The following is a 27916-nucleotide window of genomic DNA, read 5'->3' as shown; positions in this document are numbered from 1 at the left end:
AATATAGTTTCAAATAGCTCGTAACAATTGATGCTATAAATGCACACATAATATAATATTACACCAATTATTATTCATCAAGAGAACCGTCGCAACACAATTTGTTCAATACCACTTGACCCCCTGCCTTAATGAAACCAGTCCCAATTAAAGGATTTACGGAACCTGAGTATACCAGAGTATAGGTGTCATAAAACAACATAGGAATGACACTCGACTTATCTATATAATATTCACACATATTCAGAAGTCTAAACCAAGCCCAAGAAACATAGAAACCAACCAGCGGTTATACTCTTGTTTACCAGAATTAAAAACATATACTGTTCAAGGAGGCGCAAATGCCAGAACTACATTGTTGTTCAACTGTCTTAATACTTAGGCAGCGTTTTAAATGTTCAATATTGCCAAGCATATCTATGCTTTATACAGATGTCTTGTAATAAATGGTTCTCTGTATTTTACTAAGCATCTATTCTAATTGAAACTAGAAACAAAGTGTGAAACAGAAATCAAAAGTTTTCACTACAGAAATTGAAGGTTAAATCATTAATATTTAAAATAAAAGTAAACTTAAGATAACTTTATTCATTCAATAATGTAAAAAAATAACAATAGTGAACATTTGAATTTTTTTCGAGAAATTAAAATGTAATTGTTATATGTTAGAGTTACATAAGTTATTAAAACCTTAAAAAAAAAAAGAAAACCGTATTCTATGGTAAACATTATTAAAAGATCAATAGAATAAAAATATTTAATTATTATTTCATTAAGAAGTAGGTAATAAGAGTTGTAACTAAGAACTATGATCAAATGAATACATGATTATAAAAAGTATAACAGCTCGTCCAATGCAGTGTGAGGAGAACGTCTGAGGGTCTGTCCGGTAAGGAAAGCCAATTTATGTGCTAATTGACATGGAGCAGGAACCCGCACAGTACCCTACAAGTGAGGTTAAAATCATTAGATGGGTAAAATAAATAAGTTTGCAAAGGATACTAACCGACCAATTATAATACATGTGAGTCAACTTGAATGTAAGTCTTTGCATTATATCTGGAGGAAGTCTAAGGGTATCTTCTATCACTTCGTAATGTGTAGGAGTGACAGTACCCTGCCTTACATGTTGTGAAACTAAAAAGAAATCGTACCTGAAATTAATAATGACGCATTAAATACAAGTAATATTATATGAAATACTAATACAACATTATTAAGTTGTTTTTATTCTATTGTAAAATGTTCGTTCAAGTAAAATAATCGATGAGCTAGCTCACTTGGTTGGGTCTGTAACCACAGTATCAACAATTGTACCGGGTCGAGGATTTTCAGGGCCTATATTGGTAGGAGCAAAAAATCTTGCACTAATACGTTTGGTAACTATAACAAATGCAAATGGAACAGATATGGGTCCATAAGCTTGTACACAAGCAGTCTAAAAAAAAATGTATTACAATATGAAATCTAAAATATTTATGCCTTACTAATATAATATACCTGTAAGAGTTTAACTTCAGTCTTATGCACATGCGATATTTGGCCTTCCCCAACACCATCTCTGTATACAATAATAGAAGTAGGTAAGGATCCATTTTTAGCTCTATACTTGGCCAAGGCCTCTGAAAAATCAATTTTTATAAGTATTTTGTTTTTATATCTACACAGATTATAATATTATTTTCACAATTCAACATTAATTACATAGTAAATTGTGGTTTAATAAACAAAATTATGTGATTATTCAACTTCTAATTGTTTCAAATAGAAGGGCTAAATTTAGTTATGTTATCCTTGTTTTAAGGAAAAAATTTACTTTTTACTAAGATTACAGTGGTTGAAAACCATTTATTAAAAGTTTCCAAATACTCTAGTGGTGAAAAGTTGAGATGTACCAGGTACCAGGCAATTACTTGATGGCCGGGTACTCGCTATCATATTAAAGACTCGGCTCTTACTCGGTACCCGGCGTAATACCTACATTTTTACCTGGCCCTTACTCGGTACCTAGCGAAATAATACATTTTTACTCGACTTATATCCAATGGCAAACGCTGATAGTATATTTATAAATATATACATACCTATAATTAATATAACGGGAAAAATCTAAAATTCTAGGGTAATAAACTATAATTTATCGTGGTACATAACTAGGAATATACATGGGAATAACAGATAGCCAATTGATTATAAACAAATCATGTTTTTCTTCTACGAATTACAAAAATATAAACTATATAAACATATAGTTGATAGTTGATATTTTGATAGTAGTATTATACCCATTTTGTATTCACATTTCTACTTGGCCTATACTTGATACCCGGTAAGTACTATAAATTTTACTCGGCCAATACTCGACACCCGGTTTAATGCCAGATTTACTACCCAGAACATCTCTAGTAAAAAGGTTGGGTAACACTATTGTTTAACATTTTAGGGCGTTTGAAAGAGATTAATTGACATTTATTGCATTAGGATTTCAAATTGTAGTTTATCTATATTTCTCATATTTTAATCGTATGTGTATATCATTTATATTGTATTATTTCTTAACTTATAACTATCAAAGGCAAATTTTCTAAGAACTTCAATGATTAGTCAGTAATTGGTTAATTGTAAAGAAGTTGGAAAAGTTTACAAAAATTTAGGTTATTGATATTATCTTATTTGTAAGTACTTACTAGTTATGCCAGTAGCAAAATGAACTGAAAGTTCTTCTCCACTTTCATGAGGTTCAACACAACTGAAGTAACTTGTATGAGAGTCATTCATGGTTGATACTAAAGCTCCGAATGATATATTTTTCCGTTGGCTATCATGACATACATCAAAACCAACTATCATCATCCCCTGAAAAATGATTTAGGTAAGCAAATAAAGTTGAATTGAATACATGATATAATTACCTTTTTAGGAATGGTAACTAGCCAAGGAGCACCACCAAGTTTACAGTTTATTTGAATAGCAATTTTTGTACATACTGACATATTGTTTTTTTGCACATTTTTAAACAGTACTACTTGGGATGGTACTAAAAATCAATGTTAAATAAATGATTAAATAAATAAAAAATGAAATAAAAAATTCAGAAATTACCTGCTCTATCAATACATAACTTCCGCTTGATCAAACTATAAATATCACCACGTGCCGATGGAATAACACATAATATAAATGCCGGATTAGATTCATTTATCACTTGTTCCAAATGGATTAAAAATGTATTTGATCTTCCATCATTCATTGGGACTCTAAAATTATACTTGTGTTTATGAATATACAGTAGAAAACTTACATAGGAAACTTACATAGTAGGCTTAGGTAGTGTAAAACGCATCCCTTGTGCAGCCTTTGCTAGAGTCTGAGCAAATAAATCAACTTCTCGACAACAGTCCTGTGGAGCTAAAATGACCCAATGCTTCAAAATCGCGGAAGTGAACATTGGTAAAGAGCGTAAATGTTTTGTCCAATCTGCTTCTTCACCACCATTATACCCTCTAGAACGACTTTGAATTGGTTCCGGTTGTAAAGTACGACCAGTTAGTTCAACAAGATTATTACTTAAAGTCAAATTCCATCTTTTCAATTCATCTACAGACTAAATAATAATGCAATAGTGTTAAATTCAAAAAATTTACAAAAAGATTGATAGTTAAAAATCTCAAAGAATCGATATAAACTACGGCATAAAGTAATGAAAATAAATTACGTCTGGTGTTTTAAGAAGGCGATTTGCAAAATTTGTTAGTCGTTCCATGCGTTCTTTAGGATTTACTTGGGTATGTATGGACATATCTTTCATGAGTGTGAAATTTTTTCTATAATTTAAAACAGGATAGTTTGTATATTAATTAATACAAATTAAGTAAATTTTAGTTCGATTACCTCATGGTATCAGTTATACCAGTCATAAGACATAATTCTGGAACAAGATATACCAATGTATCTTCTTCCCCAAATCGTCGTATGGATCTCTTTTTTTTTGAAATCAACATTGGTTGCCTGGCAGTACGAATGGTCAAATTCCATTTCTAAAACAGTAATAATTATGTTAATTTAGGTCTAAAATAATTAAATTCATCAGAAGATATGTACTTCTTTGTAATATTGAATGTATGTCATTTTAGATCCATCTTTTTTTTTGAATTCAGATGTAGGGTCAGAATTTTCATCTATGTCATCAATTCTGTATGTTTCGTTGTTGTATTTTGTCATCACCGTGGTACCAACAACCCCACTTATAAAGTTTATCTAAATAATAGAATATATTAGTCATTTAATTATTTATTTAAGGTTAATTTCACCGAAATCCTACAAAATCATAATTAAGTAATAAACTCACCATCCAATTTTTATTTCTATTTCTATCAGCAGCACACTCATTTAAAAAGTCCAATACTGTCTCTTGACGCATGACTTTTGTTGAAATTTCAGCGCATAACATAATGTTATCTTCATACCTGCCAATTGTGGTTTCATAACCTGGCCAAAGTTGAAGCTTATATTGAGCCATATCAATCTAAAATCAATTAAAAGTGGTCAGAAAAATAACAAATATAATACTTATGGAATTACAAATTTACTTTGGCTACTGGATCATAAAAGTTCCTTCCAACCATTGTTAGGTTGAGATGACGAAGACAACTACGCAAGAGTAAGTTAAAAACTTGAATGTTAGCATAATCACCGGTCTCTATTACATTTGTGAATTTTACTTTAATTACTACAATTTGATCATCAGATCGGCGTGTTGATGTAAGTTCAAAAACCTAAACCAAAATTAATTTATAATATTTTAATACCTAGTTGCATAGACAATCACTAAACATTTAGCAAACAAATAGTGACCTAACAAATTCCACCAAAACAATTATTTTTCATAATCAAATACCATTGCAATAATCAATAATTTCAACAATACTTACAGGTGGATCAAATCGGCTTCCAGAAAACAACATTGTTCCATCAAATAAATATCCTCCTAAACGTTCTCGGTGCTGACTTAATAACCCTCTTTTAGTACTAATTCTATCCTCGTCAGGATTGAAGTCAACTCTATATTGGTACAAACACCAATTTGTATATGAGGTTATTGGAAAATAATTTGCCAACAATTTTACTGTCTGTCCAGAATTTCCTAAGGAAAATTTTAACATACAGTAACACATAATAACAACAAATGGTACTAATATATTACATACATAATATGGTTTAACATTTTACTAATATGGTAAATTAAATGTAAACACCACAATCAATTTTTCCAATATTATAATATTTATATAACAATGCTAGTAAATATATCAAGTTATCACATTAAATCGCATTTCCCAAATAGATGTCATTAATGTTTTTAGTGAATAATCTGATCACAGATAATCTGAATAGTTAAAAAAAATGTTTAGTATTTAAACTATGCCTTACCCTGTTTTCCAATTGTTCCCAAAGAAGATTGTGGTCTTGGTGTCCTGTAATGTTCAACATCGATTTGCCTTCGACCTCTTACGGCTCCTCTGCCAATCCGTACTTGTGGTACATCTCCTCCTAGTGAGAAGTTTTAATAAAAATAAAATAAAATAAAAATAATATAATAAGAGCAACTTAGATAGTGTTAAGTATTTCCATCAAATTTAACATGAACTTGAATTTATTTGAAATTATTAAGACAAGATAAGTTGATATTATCATTTAGAATATATTAATATGCCTTATATAGATTTGTGATAAATTATATGTATATTACCTGTAGTCAAATGTCTAAGTCCTTCTTCAACTTGTTGCACCTTAATAAAACAGCATATTAATACTTAATACATGTATACAATTTCAATAGTAATCTTACTCCTGCTTTTGGATCTTGTTTAGGAACTAAAGGGTTTTCACTAGAAACCACCGGTCTTGGCCCATGTGGCCTAGGGGCCATTACCTGTGGGGCGCCACGAGCTCGTGGTAGTACCCGACGAGGTGGACGTTGCATGGTAACTGGCGTTTGCTGTGGTCGTGTAGAATGTATTGCTCTCGGTCCTCTTCCTTGGGAAAGTCCAGGTGGACCTGATAGACGTGGTTGGTTTGTTGGTAGTTGAGAAAATTCAGATGGACCTGATAAACCGGGTTGATTTGAAACAAAAATAACTTTTTTCATATAAACGATATCAGGGACTGCACACACAGACACAGGATTCAAATAACACATAAATACACTCCATGCCCATAAGTACACGAGAATTTAATTTAAATTAATTACCAGTAGTCAAAGCCTAATATTTTCTACAGTTTAAAAAATAACAAATAGTTAATGTTTTGACATTTAAAAATGAAAATAGTACTTAAGTCTCAACAGAACTAATTATTAAGTAATAAATAACTACCTAAATCATTTACTTCGATAGACTATACAAAAAAATGTCTCCTCAACTCATAATTAATAAATGAATTGGAAAAAAAAACGGCGCGAGTAGCCATTTTTATTTTCTTTGACAAAGTATTATTAGAATGAAATAATTAATTTATTAATTTAAGAATTCGGAATTACTTTACGGACCCCCTAGCAATATTATCCTCGCGACACGCAGAAGAGAGAAAGCAAAAAGAAGAACAGCGCCGCCGCCGTCATGAAAGAAAATAAATGCAAACCATGTTTTGTATGCCAGTAATAGACGTTAAGACAAAAAAATACAACTAACAAACGTACCTTGGCTGGTCAGGAGCTGGAACGAACACCGTCGATGAGTGTTGGGAGGCGTGACACAATAACGACTGACGAGTGTTGCGGCGTGATGCAGAGCCAGAACCATGGATAAAAGAATACATTGATAAGCAACTACTACGATAAACCAGGCATATAGAAAGCGCTTCCGATGGCATTCTCCAGAACTAATCTTCAGGCGGTGCCTTGCCGCAATAGCTGCATTATTATTTTATAATATTCGTTCAAGGTGTATTGATAAGGTGTCGTCACTTTGAACCCATATACGTACAGAGTCTATATAAGAATCTTATATAGGCTCACTACCTATGCGTATACACTTGATTGAAAATATCACCATGGTTTTATAGTCACCAGAGCGCGCTTCCTGTCCTAGGGAAAAAAAACTTAAAACTTACGAAAACTTACGAAATTAAAATGCTATTTTTATTTAAATAGAAGTTAGTATTTACAAAAACATTGAATCATAATAAGTTTTTTTTTAATCCGGTTGGCATAATAAATTGGAGCCTTGAATAATTACATAAATAAATAAAAAAAATAAATACATTACATTTGCATTTTAATCATTTGCAATATTTTTTTTTGAGTAAACATAAATTATAAAATATGATGTATAATTTAGTCACTTCTTTTGATATTTGTATTCTTCTCAAAATCTTAAATCTCACGTCTTAAAATCAATTTTAATAGTAGTCTGGTAGAGTGGAATATTATTTTCTATAGTGCTCATATAAAACTCTAAATACATGTTTAAAATGTTTTGCATATTTTATTATATGATTAGGTATATTATTTATATTATAATATTATTCAATCATAGTTATATTAAAAATTATATAAGTTATAATATTATATATAATATTTGACTTACTATCAAGCTTAAAGCTAAGAAAATTACCTGTATTTTCTGGTTGGTTTTTACGTTATGTATATTTTTAATAGGATTCTAAGACGTATATTATACATTCCAAATAGTAGGTTATCATTGGTTATTAGTTATAATGGTAATCGGAAAATAAAGTCCCGGTAAAAAAGTCCCACACTAGGAAAAAAAAGTCCCGAAAAAAATGAATGAAAATATATTAAAATTGAAGTATAAATATGTTGTTGAAAAATACATTAAAGTTACATAAATCATATAATCTCATAAAAAATAGAAGGGAGCTTACATACCTAAATAGTATATATTATAATATATATGTATATATAATTTTCAAGTTTCTTAATGAAGATCATATTTCTGGCTTTTGCTATAATTTAGTAATTTATTATTTAGTTCTTGTGTAATATTAATATGATAATATGGTATACATCAAATTGTATAGATAAATATAAAAAGTTTCATATTATAAATTATTCATTATAAATTTAAAGGTAATAAACAGATGTAATTTTTAAAAATAAGTTTGTTATAGTAGACTAATAAATATATACGAAATTACTATAGATACTTGTAATTTGAACTTTGATTACGAACATAACATAAAAAACTCTAAAAACATGTTAAAATATTTTGCATATTTTATTATATGATTATGTATATTATTTATATTATAATATTATTCAATCAGAGTTACATTATAAATTATATAAATTATAATATTATATATAATATTTGACTTACTATCAAACCTTAAGCTAAGAAAATTACCTCTATTTTCTGGTTGGTTTTTATGTTATTTATATTTTTAATTGGATTTGTGAAGTATATTAATATATTAAAATTCTCAAAAATCACTTGAATATTTAAATATCGTAAAAATCCATCGAGAAAATTGAGAACAATAGAATAATGTCCTTGCTTTTAACTTAAAAGTTATGTAGGTAGTACTAGCCACTATACCTTATTAAGAAGGTGACAACACATTCGGGTATGAAGTCCTCTTGTTAGTATATAATATTTTTTATTAGTTATGACTTATTACATATACCTTATAAACCTAGTCAATTGTCAACTTATAGTAAAAGCGCTTAATGCAAACGGATACAGCGAATTTAGCAGTCGAATGCAATTTGCCGCTTGCCCGATTCCAATATTCATATTAATATTATGCCTTATCGGTATATTATAAAACCAATGGTAAAAGTCATAAAGTATTCAACAAATTCAGTATTCAGGCATTCAGTATAAAAAAAAAAATTTTTAATGTTTTTTCCTTAAATATTAGCTAAGTTGACTTAGATTTTTTTTGTATTCAATAAAATATTATAGTACAGCCGAATGCCACACTGCCACTAGCTTTGCAATCTTGCAGTTCATCTGCTTTCTTATCTTTGATCAGTGGCGTTCAAGATGGTCCAAGTCTTGCTCAGGCAGTCAGGCAACACCTTAAATATGGCTGAGAGTGGGTGTTGATAGAAGGCAAAGAGTTCATTGTATAGGTCAGTACAACAGTATTATATAATGAGGGGTAGGTCCCCTGAAATTATTTGAGCAACACCAATTTGTTTATGATACACACCACTGATCGATATTATAAATATTATCGTCTTCGTCGCTCGCTCCGTGCTTTGGTCACCGTCGTCACCGTCACAACAGTCGTCTTTAGCACCTGCAAATCACCGTCTAGCGCACTAGTTGCATCCATGTTCACCATTCCCTTCTGAGAAAACGCGCACTCGATTCTCATCCACCCCGCAGGACAGGCCGTGAGAACGTTTTAGAGGTGACCATTGGCCATAGACCAATATCAACTTCACCCACCGGCCATCACGTACCCCCCTCCCACCACACCACGTCATGACTGATGTCTTTTTTTATATTACCTATCTTTTTTGTTTTTTGACATTTTGTGCAACTTGTTTTGTGTAATATTTCATTTTATAATATTTCATTTTTCGATATTTTTATTTCAAAATTTTAAACTACTACGTTCATTTAACAAAGACATAATTTTCGTATATTGTTATACATATACATATATCAATGTACAACTACATGTACAACTATATGTAAAAACCCGGCCAAGAAAAAAAAACTCAAGTTAGAAAAGTTGTGATATCAAAAAGGGACTGAGGTATTTCTTAAATTCATTAGTATATAAATTGTTCATAATTGTTTGTATTTGATGAAGTGCGATAATTTAATACAAATAATTTAACTTATAGCTTGGTGCCTACTTATAGTAGCCAGTAGGTATCAGTGTTGGGATTTAACGTATTAAATCGTGTAACGTGTTCCTTTTGTAGAAACGAAGCTTGGAACGCGTTCTTTTTAAAATACAGGAACGAGAAACGGGAATGAGTTCCCATTTTTAAGGAACTTGAACGAAAATTTCTGTTCCTCAAATTATGAAAAAAAATGAAAGTATGGAACGCATGTTAAGTTAAATTAAAATATTAAATAAAATCTCAAACATTTATTCTTATTTACAAATTTATTTAAAATTTTTATTTAATTAGAACCAATTAAACAATTTTATTTCTACAAATGGAACATGAAAATCCGCAAGGACCGTAATATCTTTTCCAAATACATCACAAACAAATGTATTTATGATATTTATATGATGTCTGTGTATTATTTATTTTGTATCTGTGAGTTGTGACCTGTGCACTGCGCATAAGTCCATGCCAAAATTTGAGTTTGACAGATCGATTTGTATTGCTAGTTGTACCATTAAAGTGAATTGATTTATTATCAAACTCAAGAAGACTTACGTGGTTTTTATATTTTAAATTATATATTTTTATAGCCGTTCGGCGTTCATATTCTAATAAAAAATGCTCATAACTCGCTTTAAAATTAAAATATAAAATAAACATTTGTCATTGACTGGATAATAATCTTAAATCTACATTAAATAGCATGTCAATTCGCTCTAAAATTAAACATAACACAGATAAATTAATTATTCAGAATGTACTATTTTACTATGTCATGCGTTTGTAAAACGGAGTCAACGCAAGCGGCGTCCTATTAAAATATTGCCTATAAGCTCTAATTCATATTTCGTTTTTAAAGTGAGTTATCACCTAGTACTAAGTCATATACTAAACAATTTAAATTGCTCATTATTCACTTTATACCTAATTAAAATATCACTTAAAACTCAACAGATGTCATAACGATATTAATATCCTTACCATAAGGTTTAACAATAGATTAATTTAAAATAATGAAACTAACAATAACAAATTGGGTAAGTGGATGTAGCTCTCCTGTACAGTAGGTTACAAGTGGGTCACTGTAATGGATTGAGCTAAATTTGAATTCAATGATAGAATATCATTGTATAAGAAAAACGATTCTGAGCGAAAACGGTCAGTCAACCTATGATTTTACCAAGCATATTTGATGATATTATTGTGAATAAAGTAATTTATATATAACCTATTTACGTGGAACCTTATTTTAAATTGTCAATCCTTAGCTATAAAAGTTGAACATTTTATACATTTTTAACTACAAAATAATTTTTAAAATTAAAGTTTGATAAATTTTTTCGAAATTCGAATTTTTAATGCTCTTAAATTATGCCTATGTATTTTTAATATTTTTTAACTGCTATTGTAACAATATATCAGGAGCTTAGCATTACATTTTCACGCTTTTTTAACCAACAAATAAAATTTTATTGATATTTATAGAAAACTGAAAACTGACAATGTCCGTAAACAGCTCAAAAAGAGTCAAATTTTCAAAATTGTATGGTGTATAGAAAATTCTAATATAAACATTCAGTGAAATTTTCAAGTATCTACAGTCATTCTTTTTTTAATTACAACAAAATAAGAAAATTATTACATGAGAAATCGAGTGATTATCAAATGTTATAAAAATATGAATTTCAATCGCTCATAAAAATTTTATTTTATTTCTTGTAGACATTTTTTTTTTTTTTGATAAAGGTAAATAAACTCATGAGGAATCTTGTATTACATTTTGAAATCTTAGATTTAAAAAGAAAATTTTTTATGAATTTCCAACTCAAAATAATTTGCAAATTTTCGTCATTTTTACGAATTTTACAAATATTTGAGCCTTAAATGCTTTTAAAAAAAATTGTGACTATACATTTTTAATTTTTTTTATCTGCCTTTGAAACAATATAGGTACTATGAGCCTTCTATTAAATTTTCAAGATTTTTTTACCAACAAATATAATTGTATTGATATTTATAGAAAAAAAACTAAAAAAAATGGAAATTGAAAATGTCCGTAAACAGCTCAAAATAAGTCATAATATTTGGAAAATGTTATGGTGTATAGAAAATGCTAATATATTCAGTCAAAGTGTCATGTATGTAACGGTCATATTTTTTTAGAGTTGCACCAAAAACCAAAATCGATTTCCTCAAAAACAGTATTTGCGTAAAAATTCCCGTTTTGCCTTCATTTTTTTTTTTTGTTGTTCACGGCGCTTTTGAAGATTACTAGAAAATTTATAAAATATACTGTTGAAGAAAATCTAAGCATTTTTACTGTTCTAAAAGGTGATGAAAAAAAAAACATATCATTGTAAAGTCAATACATTCATCGGAGCCGCTCAGAATCTAAAATCAGTTCTGCTGAACGCAAATTAATTATTAAATTTTAATTAAATATGCTATGCGTGAGTCAGAGAGACAAAACAAATAGTGCGCCGGCATCCTGTAACATTATAATTAACTATACTATTGTGACTAAAAAATATAAGATAATGATGAACTAATATGATTATAATGTTGAATACCTATTATACTGAATAATAGTTTGTTGACTATTGAATTCGTGCAGTTGTTGACAATAATCGATAATTTTACCACATTTATATCTACCGTACTATAGTATTACCTATATGAAATGATAAATATGACAGAAAAAATAAAGCAATACGAAGATTTTGGTTTATTGTACTAGAGCACGTTCTATGCTTCATCATGTTATCATAAGATATCGCATTAGTCATTATTTAGTGCATTACACAAACTTATCATTCACGTTGGATTAGATATTATATTATTATAATAATATATTGGATGATTTATTATTATATTGACAAAACCACAATCTTATATTTTTTATCGTTTAAAATTGTAGCCTTAATTTTGAATACCAGACGAGTTCACGTATCAATAATTTGTTCTTTTACATTTTGTAGTAAAATAATAATTTAGCTAATACATAAATAGTAACTACCTACCATTATATTATTTACAAATAACAAGCTCTATCTTGGTAACGTTGATATAAATGTTGATAAAATGTATTTTAATGGCATTTAAAAATTTCTAAAATTGAAATGAAATTTGAAATTAATATTTTTTACTTCAATTATACAACACTCTCTTAGGAATCATTGTTCAAAAGATCCACAGTTCAGTATTTAGATATATCACGTAGATACTTGGATACTGTATAATATAAATGATAAACGATGATCCGGAGTTTTTAACGTTTGGTGTATTTCACGTCTCGGTATGCGTCATGAAAAGTTATCACATCATGGACAGGGCTGAATTTAGAAATGTTGTGCACCTTGGGGCACTTATAAAATTCCTCTTCTGTTATTGACCGACAGGAGGGGGGGGAGGTGGATTTCCAGTGTCAAATATAAAAATTATAAATGCCTGTATTATACAATTATAAAACATATTAGGGGCCTACTTGTATTTTAAATAAAGGAACAAATTCACTTTAGTTTCACACGTTTTTCTGATTTTTTTGAAGATGTATTTCAACGATTTAAGAACGATGGTGTAAAATAAATTTGCAGAAATTATTATTTTGGAAGTTATATTCTTCCGAATTTCAGTTTTTACGCAAACGCACAGCTTTGTAATTTACCGCCTGCACCGGTATACTTTAACGAATTTTGATTTTTTTTCCAATCATCCTACATATTTTAACGCTTTAAGACCAGCACATAATAATATAGGTAAACGGTTACATTGCACGGTACATTGTTTACAATGCATAACGCGATAACGCGGACACTTTGTACGGTTGGGTAAAAAGGTAGATTGCAGAACGCTTTGTATACTATAATGTATACAATATAGAGTATATAAATTATAATATATAACCAGTCTAAAGTCAAGACTCTACTATATAATATTATAATTGAGTTGAAATATTATTTGATGAATCAAAGTATCTTGTACATTCTAAATAGTAGGTAATCATTGGTTATTAGTTATAATGGTAGTCGGAAAATAAAGTCCCGTTAAAAAGTCCCACACTAGGAAAAAAAATGAATGAAAATATATCAAAATTGAAGTATAAATATGTTAAAACTGTATTGAAAAATACATTAAAGTTACATAAAAAATCATATAATATCATAAAAAATAGAAGGGAGCTTACATACCTATATAGTGTATATATTATAATATATATTATGTATATTTAATTTTCAAGTTCTTTAATGAAGATCATATTTTTAGCTTTTGCTATAATTTAATAATTTACTATTTAGTTCTAGTGTAATATTAATATGATAATATGGTATATATCAAATTGTATAGAAAAATATAAAAAGTTTCATATCATAAATTATTCATTATAAATTGAAAAGTAATTAGCAGAGGTAATTTAAAAAAAAAATTTAGTTTGTTATAATAGGAATTCATTCTGGATGGTTTTCAAATATAGTAGCCTAATAAATATATATGAAATTAGGTACTATAGATACTTATAATTTTAACTTTGATTAGGAACATTACATAAAAACAAACGGTTTTTGGTATAATAATAGGTTATAATATGTATATCTATAAACAGGCCTTTTTAACAGCCGTAACTCATAACTAAAGCGCGGATTTCTATGCAATTGCATATTTGTTTCCTTTTAATATTTTTGGATTTTTGTCAGTATTCTCTACGAATCATCATAATTTGAAGCAAATGGTGAAATTTTTTTTTGCATATTTCTGCATATTTCAATGTTATTGCATAATTTTGCATATTTAGGCAAAATTCAAAATGTATTGCATATTTATTGCATATTGAAGCATGTTAACTGATAAACGTCATAGCTTCACTGAAGAAAAACTTGAAATGCATATGATCATTCATTTTAATAGTAAATAAAATTAAAAAAATTTAAAGAGAAATTTGTATAAGTATTTAATATTTTAGTATTTAAGTAATTAATTGTTATAAGAAGTTTAATTTGTAAAATTTTAAATAAATAAAAAAAATGAATTTCATGATTTTTACTGCATATTTTTGCATATTTTCATGATTTTTACTGCATATTTTTTGCATATTTTCATGATTTTTACTGCATATTATATGGCATATTTTGATACTTTTTAGTGCATAAAAATCCGCGCTCTACTCATAACATAAGAAAGAAGTGTATACCTAATTATAATATTACATTTTTATAGCATTATTATTATAATTATATAGGTACTATAATTGTATTTATTATTGACTATTGTATTACATTTTATTATATTTTAATATGTGATTTAAGGGGATTCGATAACGTGATTTTCTGTTTTTGTCTAACACACGCGCGACATAGGATTTTAGACGGGTTCTTTGCCAAACATACAAATTTATCTAATAAAGCGATAAGAATTCTGAAAACAGATTTGAATTTTTCGTCAAGTCTACTTGAAATCGATTTGCCCACAATTTTGATTTTTTGATTTTAACATTTCCAAAAATTGAAATAAGATCATTTTTAAATACTTTTTTTTTTAATATCACGTTTTTAGGAGTTAGGAGTATAATATCAAACATTCGGGAAAGTTGATTTCATGTGGACTTGACGACGAATAATTCAAATATGTTTTCAGAAATCTTATCGCTAGATAAACTGGTATGTTTGGCAAAAAACACGTTTACAACACTATGTCACCTGTGTGTTTGACAAAGACAGAAAATCCCCTTGAGTAAGTAATTAACATTTTTTATGATATTATATGATTTTTTATGCAACTTTAATGTATTTTTCAATACAATTATAACATATTTCTACTTCATTTTTGATATATTTTCATTCATTTTTATCGCGACTTTTTTTTCCTAGTGTGGGACTTTTTTTTTCCGCGATTCAGTTATAATACATTACCCATCGATAATGATTTGTATTTTGTCATTTTAGCATATTTATTTATATTTTACACATTTTTAATTTACTTTTTAACATAATTTTTGATAATATAATACAATCATAATTTATTATCATATAGTCAAACTATATAATAATTTTTATAATTTCAATATTTTTAGGTGTCATTAAGTTCCAGGCCCTATATTAATTTATAAATATTATATTAACGCAACAAGTTATATGTGTATGTTATCTAACCAGTTAATTAAAACACATTGATTATTTTGACTCGTTAATATACTATATCTTAAAACTATTTTAATTGAAATTTTTAATGTTTGCCGCGTTTTGCACTTGTAATGCTAAACCGTACAAAGTGACCTAGACCCAATAATATATTATAATATATCTACTAATAAATTGTGAGAAATAGCCGGTCGCTAAGCCTATATGAGCTCCGATCACCAAATTCCTACAGATAAAATGTATTAATTATCATGAACGTCGAACGAAAATATTAGGTACATCATATTATATAATATACCTATATATAATATAATATAAATACCTATTACCAAGGTATCATTTATTTATTTCTATTTTTAATTGGATAATCAACAATCGTTTTTAAAATACAAAATGTATGTACTACCTCTCTTTTGAAATCATACTACTAATATTATTTGTTTGTGATTTCAGTAAAATATTATATAATGTGAAATTTCAGAAAAAAATAAATGTTATTTCCGATACGTGGCAGTGACTACATTAAATGTTACTAGGTATCGACATTCCCCGATAGGAAAGGCCATCTCTTGCTCGCTTTTGTCGACGGGTCATCTTAAATCCCATAAATAATTCAGCGGTTGACAGCTGCATTTTGAACCGAAAAACCGTGTTTTCGGCTTAGTGGAAAAGTAACCATTGAAAGCACGCCGCCGACCTACGACCGCCGCCGGCTACGACCAACACATTTCAATAACGTACGGTATCAATGCATATAGTGCTACGTGCCTTTTTACAATATTATCTGAAAATATAGCTATTGGCCTCACGAAATTATAATGTGGGTACGAGTACCTAGGCACAATACGTGAAATCGTCCGCAGATAAACACTGCGGGGTGTCGGCGCCGAGAAATCGCCTGCCTTCTAAAGAAACACGCCACTTCTCAGAGACCATTTTATTTTGCTTATCTTTTGCTGGGTAAGAATAAAGATAATAAACGATAATAATAATACGACACTGCAGTGCACGACACCAGACGACCTACATAGCCTAACTGCGCGTCTCCGACAAGGGTGTGCAGCTGTCGTCGTAGGTATGGAGGTTTATAAAATGTTTTAGTTTTAATGTTATATAAAACATATTAATAATATTACACTGGCGGCCGAAATAATATTATTACGGTATGAGGTAGTCGTAGAGAAGCTGATAGGACATCACCGGTATACGAAAAAAAAACCAAAATGATAATATACTCAAAATGTTTACAATATATCTTTTTCCTTTATTCTATTACTGTTACTTAATAATAATAATATTTGTATTGTTATTATTAAATAATATTTAAAAAAATAATATATATGTATATAATTTTAATATAATAATTGTATTTAGATACTATAGTAATCACAGAATATAATATACAATATAATATGATCAATGATGTTATGACTTATGAAGCTTAAAATGCTGGTAAAATTGTTAAAATGCTTCGTATATAAAATAAAAGTTATAACAAAAATGAATCTAAATTAATTTAAATATGTATAGTATAAAAGATAAAATAAAAATATGAATAAACAAAGTTAAAGTTAGGTTAGAAAGTTATTACCCACCTAATAATAATACCTTAATAATTAATTTATATAATGCATGCATTACATTTGAAAAAATAGTTTTTAAATTTATATTTTAAACTAAAAAAAAACTAATTTCTAACTTCTATACTCTAACTTAGGTTACTATTTTCACCAAACTAACTTCTATCTAACTAAGTTAGAAATTTGGTAAATTTCAGAAACTAACTTATATTCTAACTTAGTTACTTTTTATATTAAAGTAACTTAACTTTAACTAGGAAGTTGAAAAAAGTGACTAACTTACCTAGATTTGAAATTGGATAAAATAAATATATTATTAATTGTATAATATTTGAATATATAATTAATTTATATATAATTTTTATATATATATATTAAAAAAAATTGTGCCTATGTATGTTTACGCTGCTATTTAAGCAATATATCAGGATTGTATTGAATTTCGACGCTTTTTGGCCCAACAAATAAAATTGTATTGAAATGTATAGAAAAAAAAATTGAAATTAAATTTTAAATTGCCCGTAAACAGCTCAAAACAAGTTAAAACATTTTGAAAATTTTTGAAAATTTTATCTATTATAGGAATTGATAATTTAAACATATGATGTAAATTTCAAGAACCTATGGTTACCTATTCGTTTTTGAATTTCAACAAAATAAGAAAATCGCTACATGAGTAATTGAGTGAATATCCAATGTTGTAAAAATTTGAACTTCAACCACTCGTAAAAATTTAATTTGAATTTCTTATGGACATTTGTTTGTTGATAAAGGTAGATAGCCTTATAAGAAATCTTGTATTACATTTTAAAATCTTAAAATTAAAAAGAAAAATTTTTTATAATTTATAACTCAAAATAATATACACATTTTCTTTAAATGTTTACAAAAAAAAAAAAAAAATATGACAATGAATTTTTAATACCTATTTTACAAATGTTATTGTAACAATATACGAAGAGCCTTGTATTACATTTTTAAGTTTTTTTACCCAACAAATAAAATTTTATTGACATTCATAGAAAAAAAAAAACTAAAAAAATTTAAAACTGACAATGTCCGTAAACTGCTCAAAAAAAGTCAAATTATTTTCAAAATTGTATGGTGTATAGAAAATGCTAATATAAACATTCAGTCAAAATGTCATGTACTTACAGTCATTCGTTTTAGAGTTGCTCCAAAAACCAAAATCGATTTTCTCAAAAACAGATTTTGCGTAAAAATTCCCAGTTTTCCTGTGATGACACAAATTTAAAAAACGCACACATTATCATTGTAAAATCAATATATTCATCGGCTCATAGCTCCACTCATAATCTAAAATGAGAATTTTTACGCAAAGCCAATTTTCAACAAAATTGATTTATTATGAAATAATAACCGTAGAATGTAGATATATGAAATAGTCTTACCAAATATTGGCAAAATATTTTGATTCTTTTTGAACTGTTGATAGCTACCTATACAAGCAATTTTTTTTAAATTGCTGTCGGTAAAAATTTTGTTAGGGCAATAAACTTGGAAATGTAATAGGTACAGTTCCACATAACTACATAAGTTGTTAATAGTGAAATTAAAAAAAGTTGAGCGTAGGTCTACAATAATTTTTTATGACTGTCTGAAATTAGAATTTTGATGAAATTCATCAGTCTCGAAAATTTGCAAATTTTTATTCAGTTACAAATTAATAAAACATTTTCAAATGTAAGCGATGAAAAGAAAATGACGAAAAATTGCAAATTATATTGTAGTTAAAAATGTATAAAATGATACATTTTAGCTAAAAATTGAAAAATTAAAACATAATTGTTTTTCATAAGTAGATTATATTGTAACCCAAAACTCTTCAAATATATTTTTTTATAGACATTTTATGTTCAAATTTGAACAAAATTAGATATCTATGTACCTAAACGAAAAATAATGTTTTTAGTTATTTTTTTTGTAATTTAAAAATATTATTCGTGGGTACATATAACATTTAAAGTATTACAAATTAAATGTTTTCGACAAATTTAACATACTGTTATTACTTCAATAGCAATATTATAAAATACAGTAATATAGGCAGACCGTCTTCGTTCAGTTTCGGGTTTCGTGTACAATGATTTTATATCATTGAATTAAAATTTAACACATCCATTAAAATTACCCATTGAACATCTAATAAACAGCAGAGCGGTACCCACTTGCCACCCTTTTTAGATTCTGAGCGAAGCGATGAATGTATTGATTTTACAATGATGTGTGTTTTTTTTTTTTTTTTATTTTTTTTTTTTTTTTGTGTCTGTCATCACCTTTTAGGACAGTAAAAGTGCTTGGATTTTCTTCAACAGTAACTTTTCTGATAGGAAAGTGAATCTAGTTGGTACTTTGGGGGGGGGGGGGGGGGGGGGTCAAAAGTAAAAATTTCACAGTAGTTTTCAAAATCGACGTGAAAAACAAAAGAAAAATTAAGGAAAAAACGGGAATTTTTACGCAAAATCTGAGTTCGAAAAAATCGATTTTGGTTTTTGGTGTAACTCTAAAACAAATGACCGTAAGGAAATGAAATTTTGACTGAATGTTTTTAATTGCATTTCCTATACACCATAACATTTTCCAAATATTTTGACTTATTTTGAGCTGTTTACGGACATTGTCAATTTCCATTTTTTTTAGGTTTTTTTTCTATAAATATCAATAAAATTTTACCTGTTGAGTAAAAAAGCTTGAAAATTTAATAGGAGGCTCCTAGGTTATTGTTTCAAAGGCAGATGAAAAAAATTAAAAATCCTTAGTCACAGTTTTTTATTTATAAGCATTTAAAGTTCAAATGTTGACAAAATACGGAAAAATCACGAAAATTAGCAAATTATTTTGAGTTGAGAATTCATAAAAATTTTTCTTTTTAAATCTAAGATTTGAAAATGTAACATAAGATTACTCATAAGTTTTTCTACCTTTATCAAAAAAAAAATGTGTACAAGAAACTTAAATTAAATTTTTATTAGCGTCTGAAATTTATATTTTTACAACATTTGATATTCACTCGATTTCTCATGTAACAATTTTCTTATTTTATTGTAATTAAAAAATGAGTAATTGTAGATACTTGAAAATTTCACTGAATGTTTATATTAACATTTTCTATACACCATACAATTTTGAAGATATTTTGACTCTTTTTGAGCTGATTTCGGACATTGTCAGTTTTCAATTTTTTTAGTTTTTTTTTTCTATAAATATTAATAAAATGTTATTTGTTGGGTAAAAAAGCGTGAAAATTTAATATAAGGCTCGTGATATATCGTTTTAATAGCAGTTGAAAAATATTAAAAATACATAGGCACAATTTTTTTTTATAAGCATTTAAAGTTCAAATTTTGACAACATTTATCAAATTTATAATTTATTAATTATTTTGTAGTTAAAAATGTATAAAATGTTTAACTTTTATGGCTAAGGATTGAAAATTTAAAACAAGGCTCCACGTAAATAGGTTATATATAAATTACTTTATTCACAATAATATCATCAAATATACTTATTTCATAGGCTGACTTTTTCGCTCAGAATCGTTTTTCTTATACAAAGATATTATATCATTGAATTCAAATTTAACACCATCCATTACAGTGACCCACTTGTAACCTACTGTACAGCAGAGCGACATCCACTTATCCACCTTTTTTACATTAGTACTTCATTAATTTTATAACATATTATGTATTTATGTACATATGTATGCTGAAAATTAATACCCATTACCCAATACCCACCCACCAAAAATTTGGAGAAGCGGCCGCTCTTTTTAGACCCCCTTCACCACGCCACTGCAACTACCCATCTATATCCATCTATATCCACAATATCAAATAAGTACCAATATCTATAATAACTAATTAGTATTTCAGTTTTTAATGAGATGGGGCAAAATGTGTTGTCCGTCAAATATAACTGAAAATAATCTACATTAGCAATCTACATGTCCACGATTGTCATCCTACGTCGTTTTATATTATTATTTATTATCATAGACATAATTACATAATTACACAAATATTATCATAATTATTAATTTCTTTGCAGAAAAGTCATGAGGGCTAATTAAATATAGTAAGTATTAAAGACCTGCAACGGCCGGGCTGGCCTGACCCGATCCTTAAAAAACCCGGCCCGTAGTAACATTGGACCTGGCCGGGCCTTTGAAATAAAATAAAGGGTTGGACCGGGCTTTTTAAGTCTTGGAATTTTATTCCGGACCGGGCCTGGGCTTTTTTTTTGTACAATTTTTCGGGCCGGGCCGGGCTGGACTTCGAATAATAAATCAAGGGTTGGACCGGGCTTTTTAAGGATTTTTCTTCGAAATAAAATTTTAATAAATAATAATGATAAAACCGATGTTGGTACAGGTAGACTCTATGGATAGATATTAGATAGTAGATACAATCACAATGCATATAATAATATATTGATTGGTGGGTATAATAAAGCTTTTTATATACCATAGTAATATTATATTTTTTTTCACAATATTTTTTGGACCGGGCCGGGCCGGGCCTGAGGATAAAATTGATGGACCGGACCGTGCCGAAAATAAACGGCCCTTGCAGGTCTGTAGTAAGTATCTACCTACCTCAATGGCGTCATTTTAGACGTTTCTGTAGGGGTCAAACAAATTAAATTGCAATACTAAACACGGTTGATATATATCTATATGTACCTAACTGAGAATATGAGAAATATTATGTATAATAAATGGATTCTTTAGAAAGTGGTCGATTTGTTTTTAGAATTTGTATTGTGTCAGTAAATATGAAAAAGTAAATTTATGAATCACTTATAAATTATACTCCAACAAAAACTAATAAGTACCTATCAATTATTTTCTCAGTCTTCCTACCACATAATATTATATTTTCTCAAAATTATATACATAATGGTCATGACTCATGACGCTGAGCTGCACTTAAAATCGGATAGTAGGTCAAATCGGCAACATCGCACTCACGCCAATTGACGTCAGTACAACAAACCGAGTTTTTAAAAGTAGTTATGTTCGTATAAAGATCCTTCTAAAAACACGTAGGTACCTAACCTACATGGCTATATACTACGTCTTGGAGACGACCATAAATGTATTGTCCTTGCAAGTGAGCAACCATATTGTATAGCACCGGCCGGCACACACCGAAAACCACGAGGCGACCGTCACGGTGGGCGGTTTGTGGAATTAAGGGGACAATGAGATGAAGAAACTGCGACGCCAGAGTATTATTGTAACGGTGAACATTGTGTGAGGGTGGCGAGGAGTAGGTACAGGTAGTATAGACGTCATTAATTTATCTGCCCCGCCACAGTGATGTCGTTTACATGGATACAATATAATAGAATTGTATTCTTTGTTGTCGAGGGTGTGGGCAAATAATATTTTCTTCCAACACGAAAACATCTGTAAGGACATGATATACCATACCTATTGATATTATTTTATATACTTGTTAGTCGTCACAGTATATATTATATTATAACGTCCCGAAAACGCACAGTTAAAATATTAAGGGGTGCAGCATTGAGCATACGTTGGCTGGAAAATGGGATGATTATATTTATCGTGTTCTCGTGTTCATAATATTATTTTCTACGCCTTAGACGAACTCGGTAAGCAATTTGCGAGAACGCATAAATACGAACAAATATTTAAATAAACCACCTATATTTAGAGGAAAAAATATTGCATTAACGTGTAAGTAGGTATACTAACCTATAATTACTACACAGTGAACATCATACAATTTCATTCAACGATTATACCGAGGCAGTATACCCATACATAACAGTAGGCCATTTGTTTTAGAGTTTATAAAAAAATAATGGTTTAAATTCAATTAAAATACTGCCTACTGACATCATTAATAGGTATTATAATTTTTAGCATTATTTTTGTGCGGTGTGAATCCAGTGGCACATTTAGACATAAAGCGCCCTGGGGCAACATTTTACTAACGCCCCTCTCCCCCTCCTAGAAATATACATTTAATATAGAATATTTTTTGTAGATAATAAATATAAATATGCTTAAAATCATTATAATACCTATAGGTACTTCAACAAAAAATATTTTAAAAAATGCTCTTATATTTTTCGTCGTACATGGTCTTGAAAAAATTCCTGAATAACATCATCATAGTTTATTGTTATAGTGACATCAGCTTCTATGTTCAATGTTCATGATTGCTGATGCAGACAGTCTTACAACGCCTATATTATGTTATTTGACCTTGTGTATGATTGTATGCGTTTTAGTCCTGAAAATTATAACTCAATTGAAGAGTTACTAACTGGAGTGCATAATAAACAATAGGAACAAGAGGGCGCTACACGCTTATAAAATTGAAATGTAAGATTATATTATCTAGTGAACCTCGTAGGTTTTTTTTTATATTTTAATTTTAAAGCAAGTTATGAGTATTTTAAAATATAAGATATATATATTAATATAAGGTTAACTAGATAATATTTTTACTTCTAAATTTTATAAAATGTCAAATTCACTGTAATTTTTAAACTAACAGAGCTCTAAACGTAATCTGCTGAGCGTACAATTTGCAATGTTATCGTTATGCGTTTGTAAGACGGAGAGAACGCATGTGGGTGTAGCATCCTCTTAAGGGAAGATACCCTTTAAATCATTTTTTTTTATAAACATTAAAATGTCTTGTATAATTTGAGGAGAATTGGAAATGGTTTTTAAATAACTCCCAAAATGAATACATTCATTGGAAAATGGAGTTTCCAAATCTGTATTGTATTCCTTAAAAAGCTCAGCAGATAACCTTTAGTCTGCTGCTGTAGTTTTAGTTAATTTTTAAAAGGTCGTCATGTGCAAATTTTCTTTTCAACAATTCTCACATTAATTGATATAATATTACAAAATATGTGACAATTTTTTCTGTTGAACTGTCATCACTACATTTAAATTTTTTTTGTCGTTTTTCAGTATTTCTTGCGTCTAAGGATATTATTATTTATTACACAAGGTAGTGTAGCGGTTCATATATTATGTGTGACACCGTTACATGATCTATTGTAAAGTATAAGTATAAATATGAATAATACTAATAAGGATGAAGGCTTATATACGTAGTATTATAGTTATCCGGGTACACATATACACAAGCGATTGTTAGCATAGGGAGACACCAATGTTAAGTTCGTTAGTTCTGGGACTAGTACTGTACCCGCAAGCCAACGAACTCCGGGTGACAATACTGTTAGTAAATCTTTCGATATTTCTGTATTTAATAAGTATTGTGTACTTATGTCTCAATGAGTATTGTGTAATAATAAAAACATATCAACTAAAACTTAATATTTGATATATCTTTTCTGAAGCTCCCAAGTTACGGTTAAAATATAATTCATAGAGCTCTGAAAACCCTCACTGAATTATCTAAACATAACAGGTTTCCCAACCCCGTTACAACAGTCAAACATAAAGTTACAAGTAGGTTGACAAAAATAAAATAAAAATGGTCGGCGAGGTTGGGCGGTCGACAATCGGGAAAATGTTTATGGATATTATGTTATTTTGAACTTGTATTAGCTGATAAAATGTAATTGCCACCACAGGCCATAATATAATATATGAATCATTGATATTTATATCTGTAATTGTCGCAATTATGTGCCACTCATAGTCCATAGACTCGTATGCAAACAGTTTATAATCATAGATCTTTTATGAGTATAAAGTCTATGTTTATTTTATATTCTTTCTTTTTATAATAATTATATCAGACAAAATAGAAAGATTTCAGTTTTGTGTAGGTAGTGTTTAATACTAGTATTTATAATCAATGGTTAAATTATAAAAATTTAACCACCCCTAAAATTTGACACCCGGGACACTTGCCCCAGTTGCCCCCCCCCTTAAATGCGCCACTGTGTGAATCAGACATTTATAATTTGTACCTAATTTTGATTAAATATTATTTATGATTTTTGACTTTGTTTTAGTTCAAACTTCAATTATACATATTATTTCATATTATTCCATACCATACCTACTGTTATATCTACTATTACCACTTCCGTTCGTTCATATTGTTAAATTTGCAATAATCACATTATTCTTATTAACTTATCGAATTCAAAGACCACACAATATTTTTAAATCTTAGTTTTTAGTTGTTATCTCTAAATAATTGATTTATGCTAAATTTGTACCTATTACACATAATTAAGCGTTGCGTTTATAATTGTTGAAGGGTACTTAGCCACCCAAAAAACACATAAAGCCCCACAATTATTTCCGAATTTAACCCTGTATTATAAATTATGTCAATACGTGTTAATTCATATTTTTAACCAAATTACGCCTATGCTATTACAGCCTATTACCACATTTACATTTATAAACAGCAATAATCATCGTATAAAATGGTTAGACATATTATATAATATTAAAAATACTTACAATATTATATTATGCTGCGAACAATATAAAAATAACAACATTAAAGTGTGTACTAGGTACAAATACGGGGTAGGTAAGACATGTGTTCAGCCGTGACGACCCTTATAATCCTATAAGGCTATTACAATGCTGTTGTCGATTCTAAGAAACAGAGCGTTGCTGTAACCATCTAAATTGACCTTTCCGTTTACAAAGCTATTACAAAAAATTAATGTATTTTTAATATACTAAGAGTAAATCCAAAATAGACTTGTAGAACTGAGAAAAAATTCTAATACCAGCATCTCAAATGAAAACAAGTGGGTAAGTGGATGTTATTCTGCTGTACAGTAGGTTACAAGTGGGTAAATGTACAATGCATGGTATTAAATTTGAGTTCAATGATATAGTATCAATGTATACGGAAAAGAATCTGAATGGAGACGATTTGTCAGCCTGGGATATTTTATATTATATTTATATTGTTATTACTTATTAATGATTATTAAGTTGAAATCTTCTTTCTAATACTATAAAACAACAAGTGTGTGGCGCCCTCTATGTATGTTGAACCCAAGGAGCAAAATATTAAACCTAATCTAAGACCATGTATTAAATAAAAAAATTATCAAAGACGTTGTAAGTGTTATCATACTATTTTCATTGATAGCGGATGTTTATTTTTTGTAAATTTTAAGGTGCATTTAAAATGCTAGTATAAAATGTCAATCAAATTGTCTGTGTTAAGTCAAAAAGCGTGAACATTTAATACAAGGCTCCCGCTGAATTGTTATCAAAATAGCGGTTGAAAATTATTAAAAATATATATGCACAATTTTTTTATAAGCATTTAAAATTTGATTTTTGACAAAATTTATCAAATTGAAAATGATTTTAAAGATTTTGTAGTTATTATTACAATGACAATATATAGCTAAGAATTGACAAATACAGACAAAAGTCTGTTACTTCCAATTAGGCCACAGGCCGTATAGCAATAGCAATGATGTATGTGAAGGTCTGACGCACGGCAATCACCCAAAATTGCCGTAAGGTCATACCGGAGGAGAAAAAAACCCTACGTGGATGAGGTGAACAACGCCACTACCAACTTCTTCGTGGTGCCGTGCGTGCTATCGACCTTCGTAAAATTTTTGTTTTTTTTTTTAAATTTATTAATTTATAGTTGGGTATTACTTATATTAAAGCGCTGGACTAAATTATCATTTTAATTCATCTGCAGTACTTACTCTATTCCAAAGCTTACTAATTTATTTACTAGTTCATTAAAAAATCAAAACTTATTATTAGATGTAATTCTGGTAACAAAGATTATCATTCTCAAATGAATGCTACAAATGAATGCTACAATTTTTGAAAGTTGGTTTTCACAAATGTTACTTAACTTAGAAGAGCCGAGTATTATTATTATGGAAACGCATCGTATCACTCTTCGTTGGTCGAGAACTATCCGAAGTCTAACAGTAGAAAGGCAGATGTACAACAGTGGTTACGGGATAAAAATATAGATTTTTCTCCCGTAGAAACACTTAACGAGTTACGAGAAAAAGTGAAACTTTCGATGCCACGCAGAAAAAAATATAAACTGGATCAACTAACATTCCAAATGGGTCATGAAGTGGTAAGGTTTCCCCCTTACCACTGTCAGTACAATCCAATAGATCTAATTTGGGCCCAAGTTAAAGGCAGAGTGGCTGAAAAAAATTCAACATTCAAAATTGCAGATGTCGAGACACTTGTGCATAAAGAGATCGATGCAGTAACTCCGGAGGATTGGGCCAAATGTGGAGAACATTGCGTCAAGATTCAGGAGGAGGACTTTGTCAAGGCGGAACTAAGGGATGAGATATTAGAACCAATAATATTGACCATTAATCCTGACGAAAGCAGTTCAAGTGAAGATGAAGACGACAATGAAGACTAG

The 27916-nt window shown here is 28.9% G+C and overlaps 2 protein-coding genes across 2 annotated transcripts; one reads left to right on the top strand and one right to left on the bottom strand.

The window, feature by feature from the left end:
- Positions 1-691: 691 nt before the first annotated feature.
- On the bottom strand, positions 692-6764 carry LOC132935191 (piwi-like protein Siwi). The gene is made up of 18 exons (XM_061001662.1): positions 6698-6764; positions 5849-6105; positions 5750-5789; positions 5431-5550; positions 4932-5143; positions 4590-4775; positions 4349-4525; positions 4102-4257; positions 3892-4037; positions 3716-3824; positions 3315-3604; positions 3103-3257; positions 2913-3037; positions 2688-2856; positions 1501-1622; positions 1281-1438; positions 1007-1154; positions 692-945 (listed from the first exon to the last, which is right to left on the bottom strand). Exons 2-18 carry the CDS (start codon positions 5981-5983, stop codon positions 829-831), a joined length of 2565 nt encoding a protein of 854 aa, XP_060857645.1. The 5' UTR covers positions 5984-6105; positions 6698-6764; the 3' UTR covers positions 692-828.
- On the top strand, positions 5982-27916 carry LOC132939436 (uncharacterized). The gene is made up of 3 exons (XM_061006598.1): positions 5982-6081; positions 26951-27020; positions 27382-27916. Exons 1-3 carry the CDS (start codon positions 5982-5984, stop codon positions 27914-27916), a joined length of 705 nt encoding a protein of 234 aa, XP_060862581.1.

Source organism: Metopolophium dirhodum, chromosome 1 (assembly GCF_019925205.1).
Source record: "Metopolophium dirhodum isolate CAU chromosome 1, ASM1992520v1, whole genome shotgun sequence".
In the NCBI taxonomy this organism is placed as follows: Eukaryota; Metazoa; Arthropoda; class Insecta; order Hemiptera; family Aphididae; genus Metopolophium; species Metopolophium dirhodum.
The sequence above is the reverse complement of the archived record's forward strand: the minus strand, read 5'-3'. Positions and strand labels throughout refer to the sequence as shown.

Excerpts from the sequence above, each read along its gene's own strand:
- LOC132939436 (XM_061006598.1), top strand. The coding sequence starts at position 5,982 with ATGGTAACTGGCGTTTGCTGTGGTCGTGTAGAATGTATTGCTCTCGGT. Across the intron at positions 6,082-26,950 it reads TAGACGTGGTTGGTTTGTTG|GCCACAGGCCGTATAGCAAT; the intron begins GTAGTTGAGAAA and ends ACTTCCAATTAG. Across the intron at positions 27,021-27,381 it reads GGCAATCACCCAAAATTGCC|AAGAGCCGAGTATTATTATT; the intron begins GTAAGGTCATAC and ends TACTTAACTTAG.
- LOC132935191 (XM_061001662.1), bottom strand. The coding sequence starts at position 5,983 with ATGCAACGTCCACCTCGTCGGGTACTACCACGAGCTCGTGGCGCCCCA. Across the intron at positions 2,857-2,912 it reads TAGTTACCATTCCTAAAAAG|GGGATGATGATAGTTGGTTT; the intron begins GTAATTATATCA and ends ATCATTTTTCAG. Across the intron at positions 1,439-1,500 it reads CTGAAGTTAAACTCTTACAG|ACTGCTTGTGTACAAGCTTA; the intron begins GTATATTATATT and ends ATTTTTTTTTAG.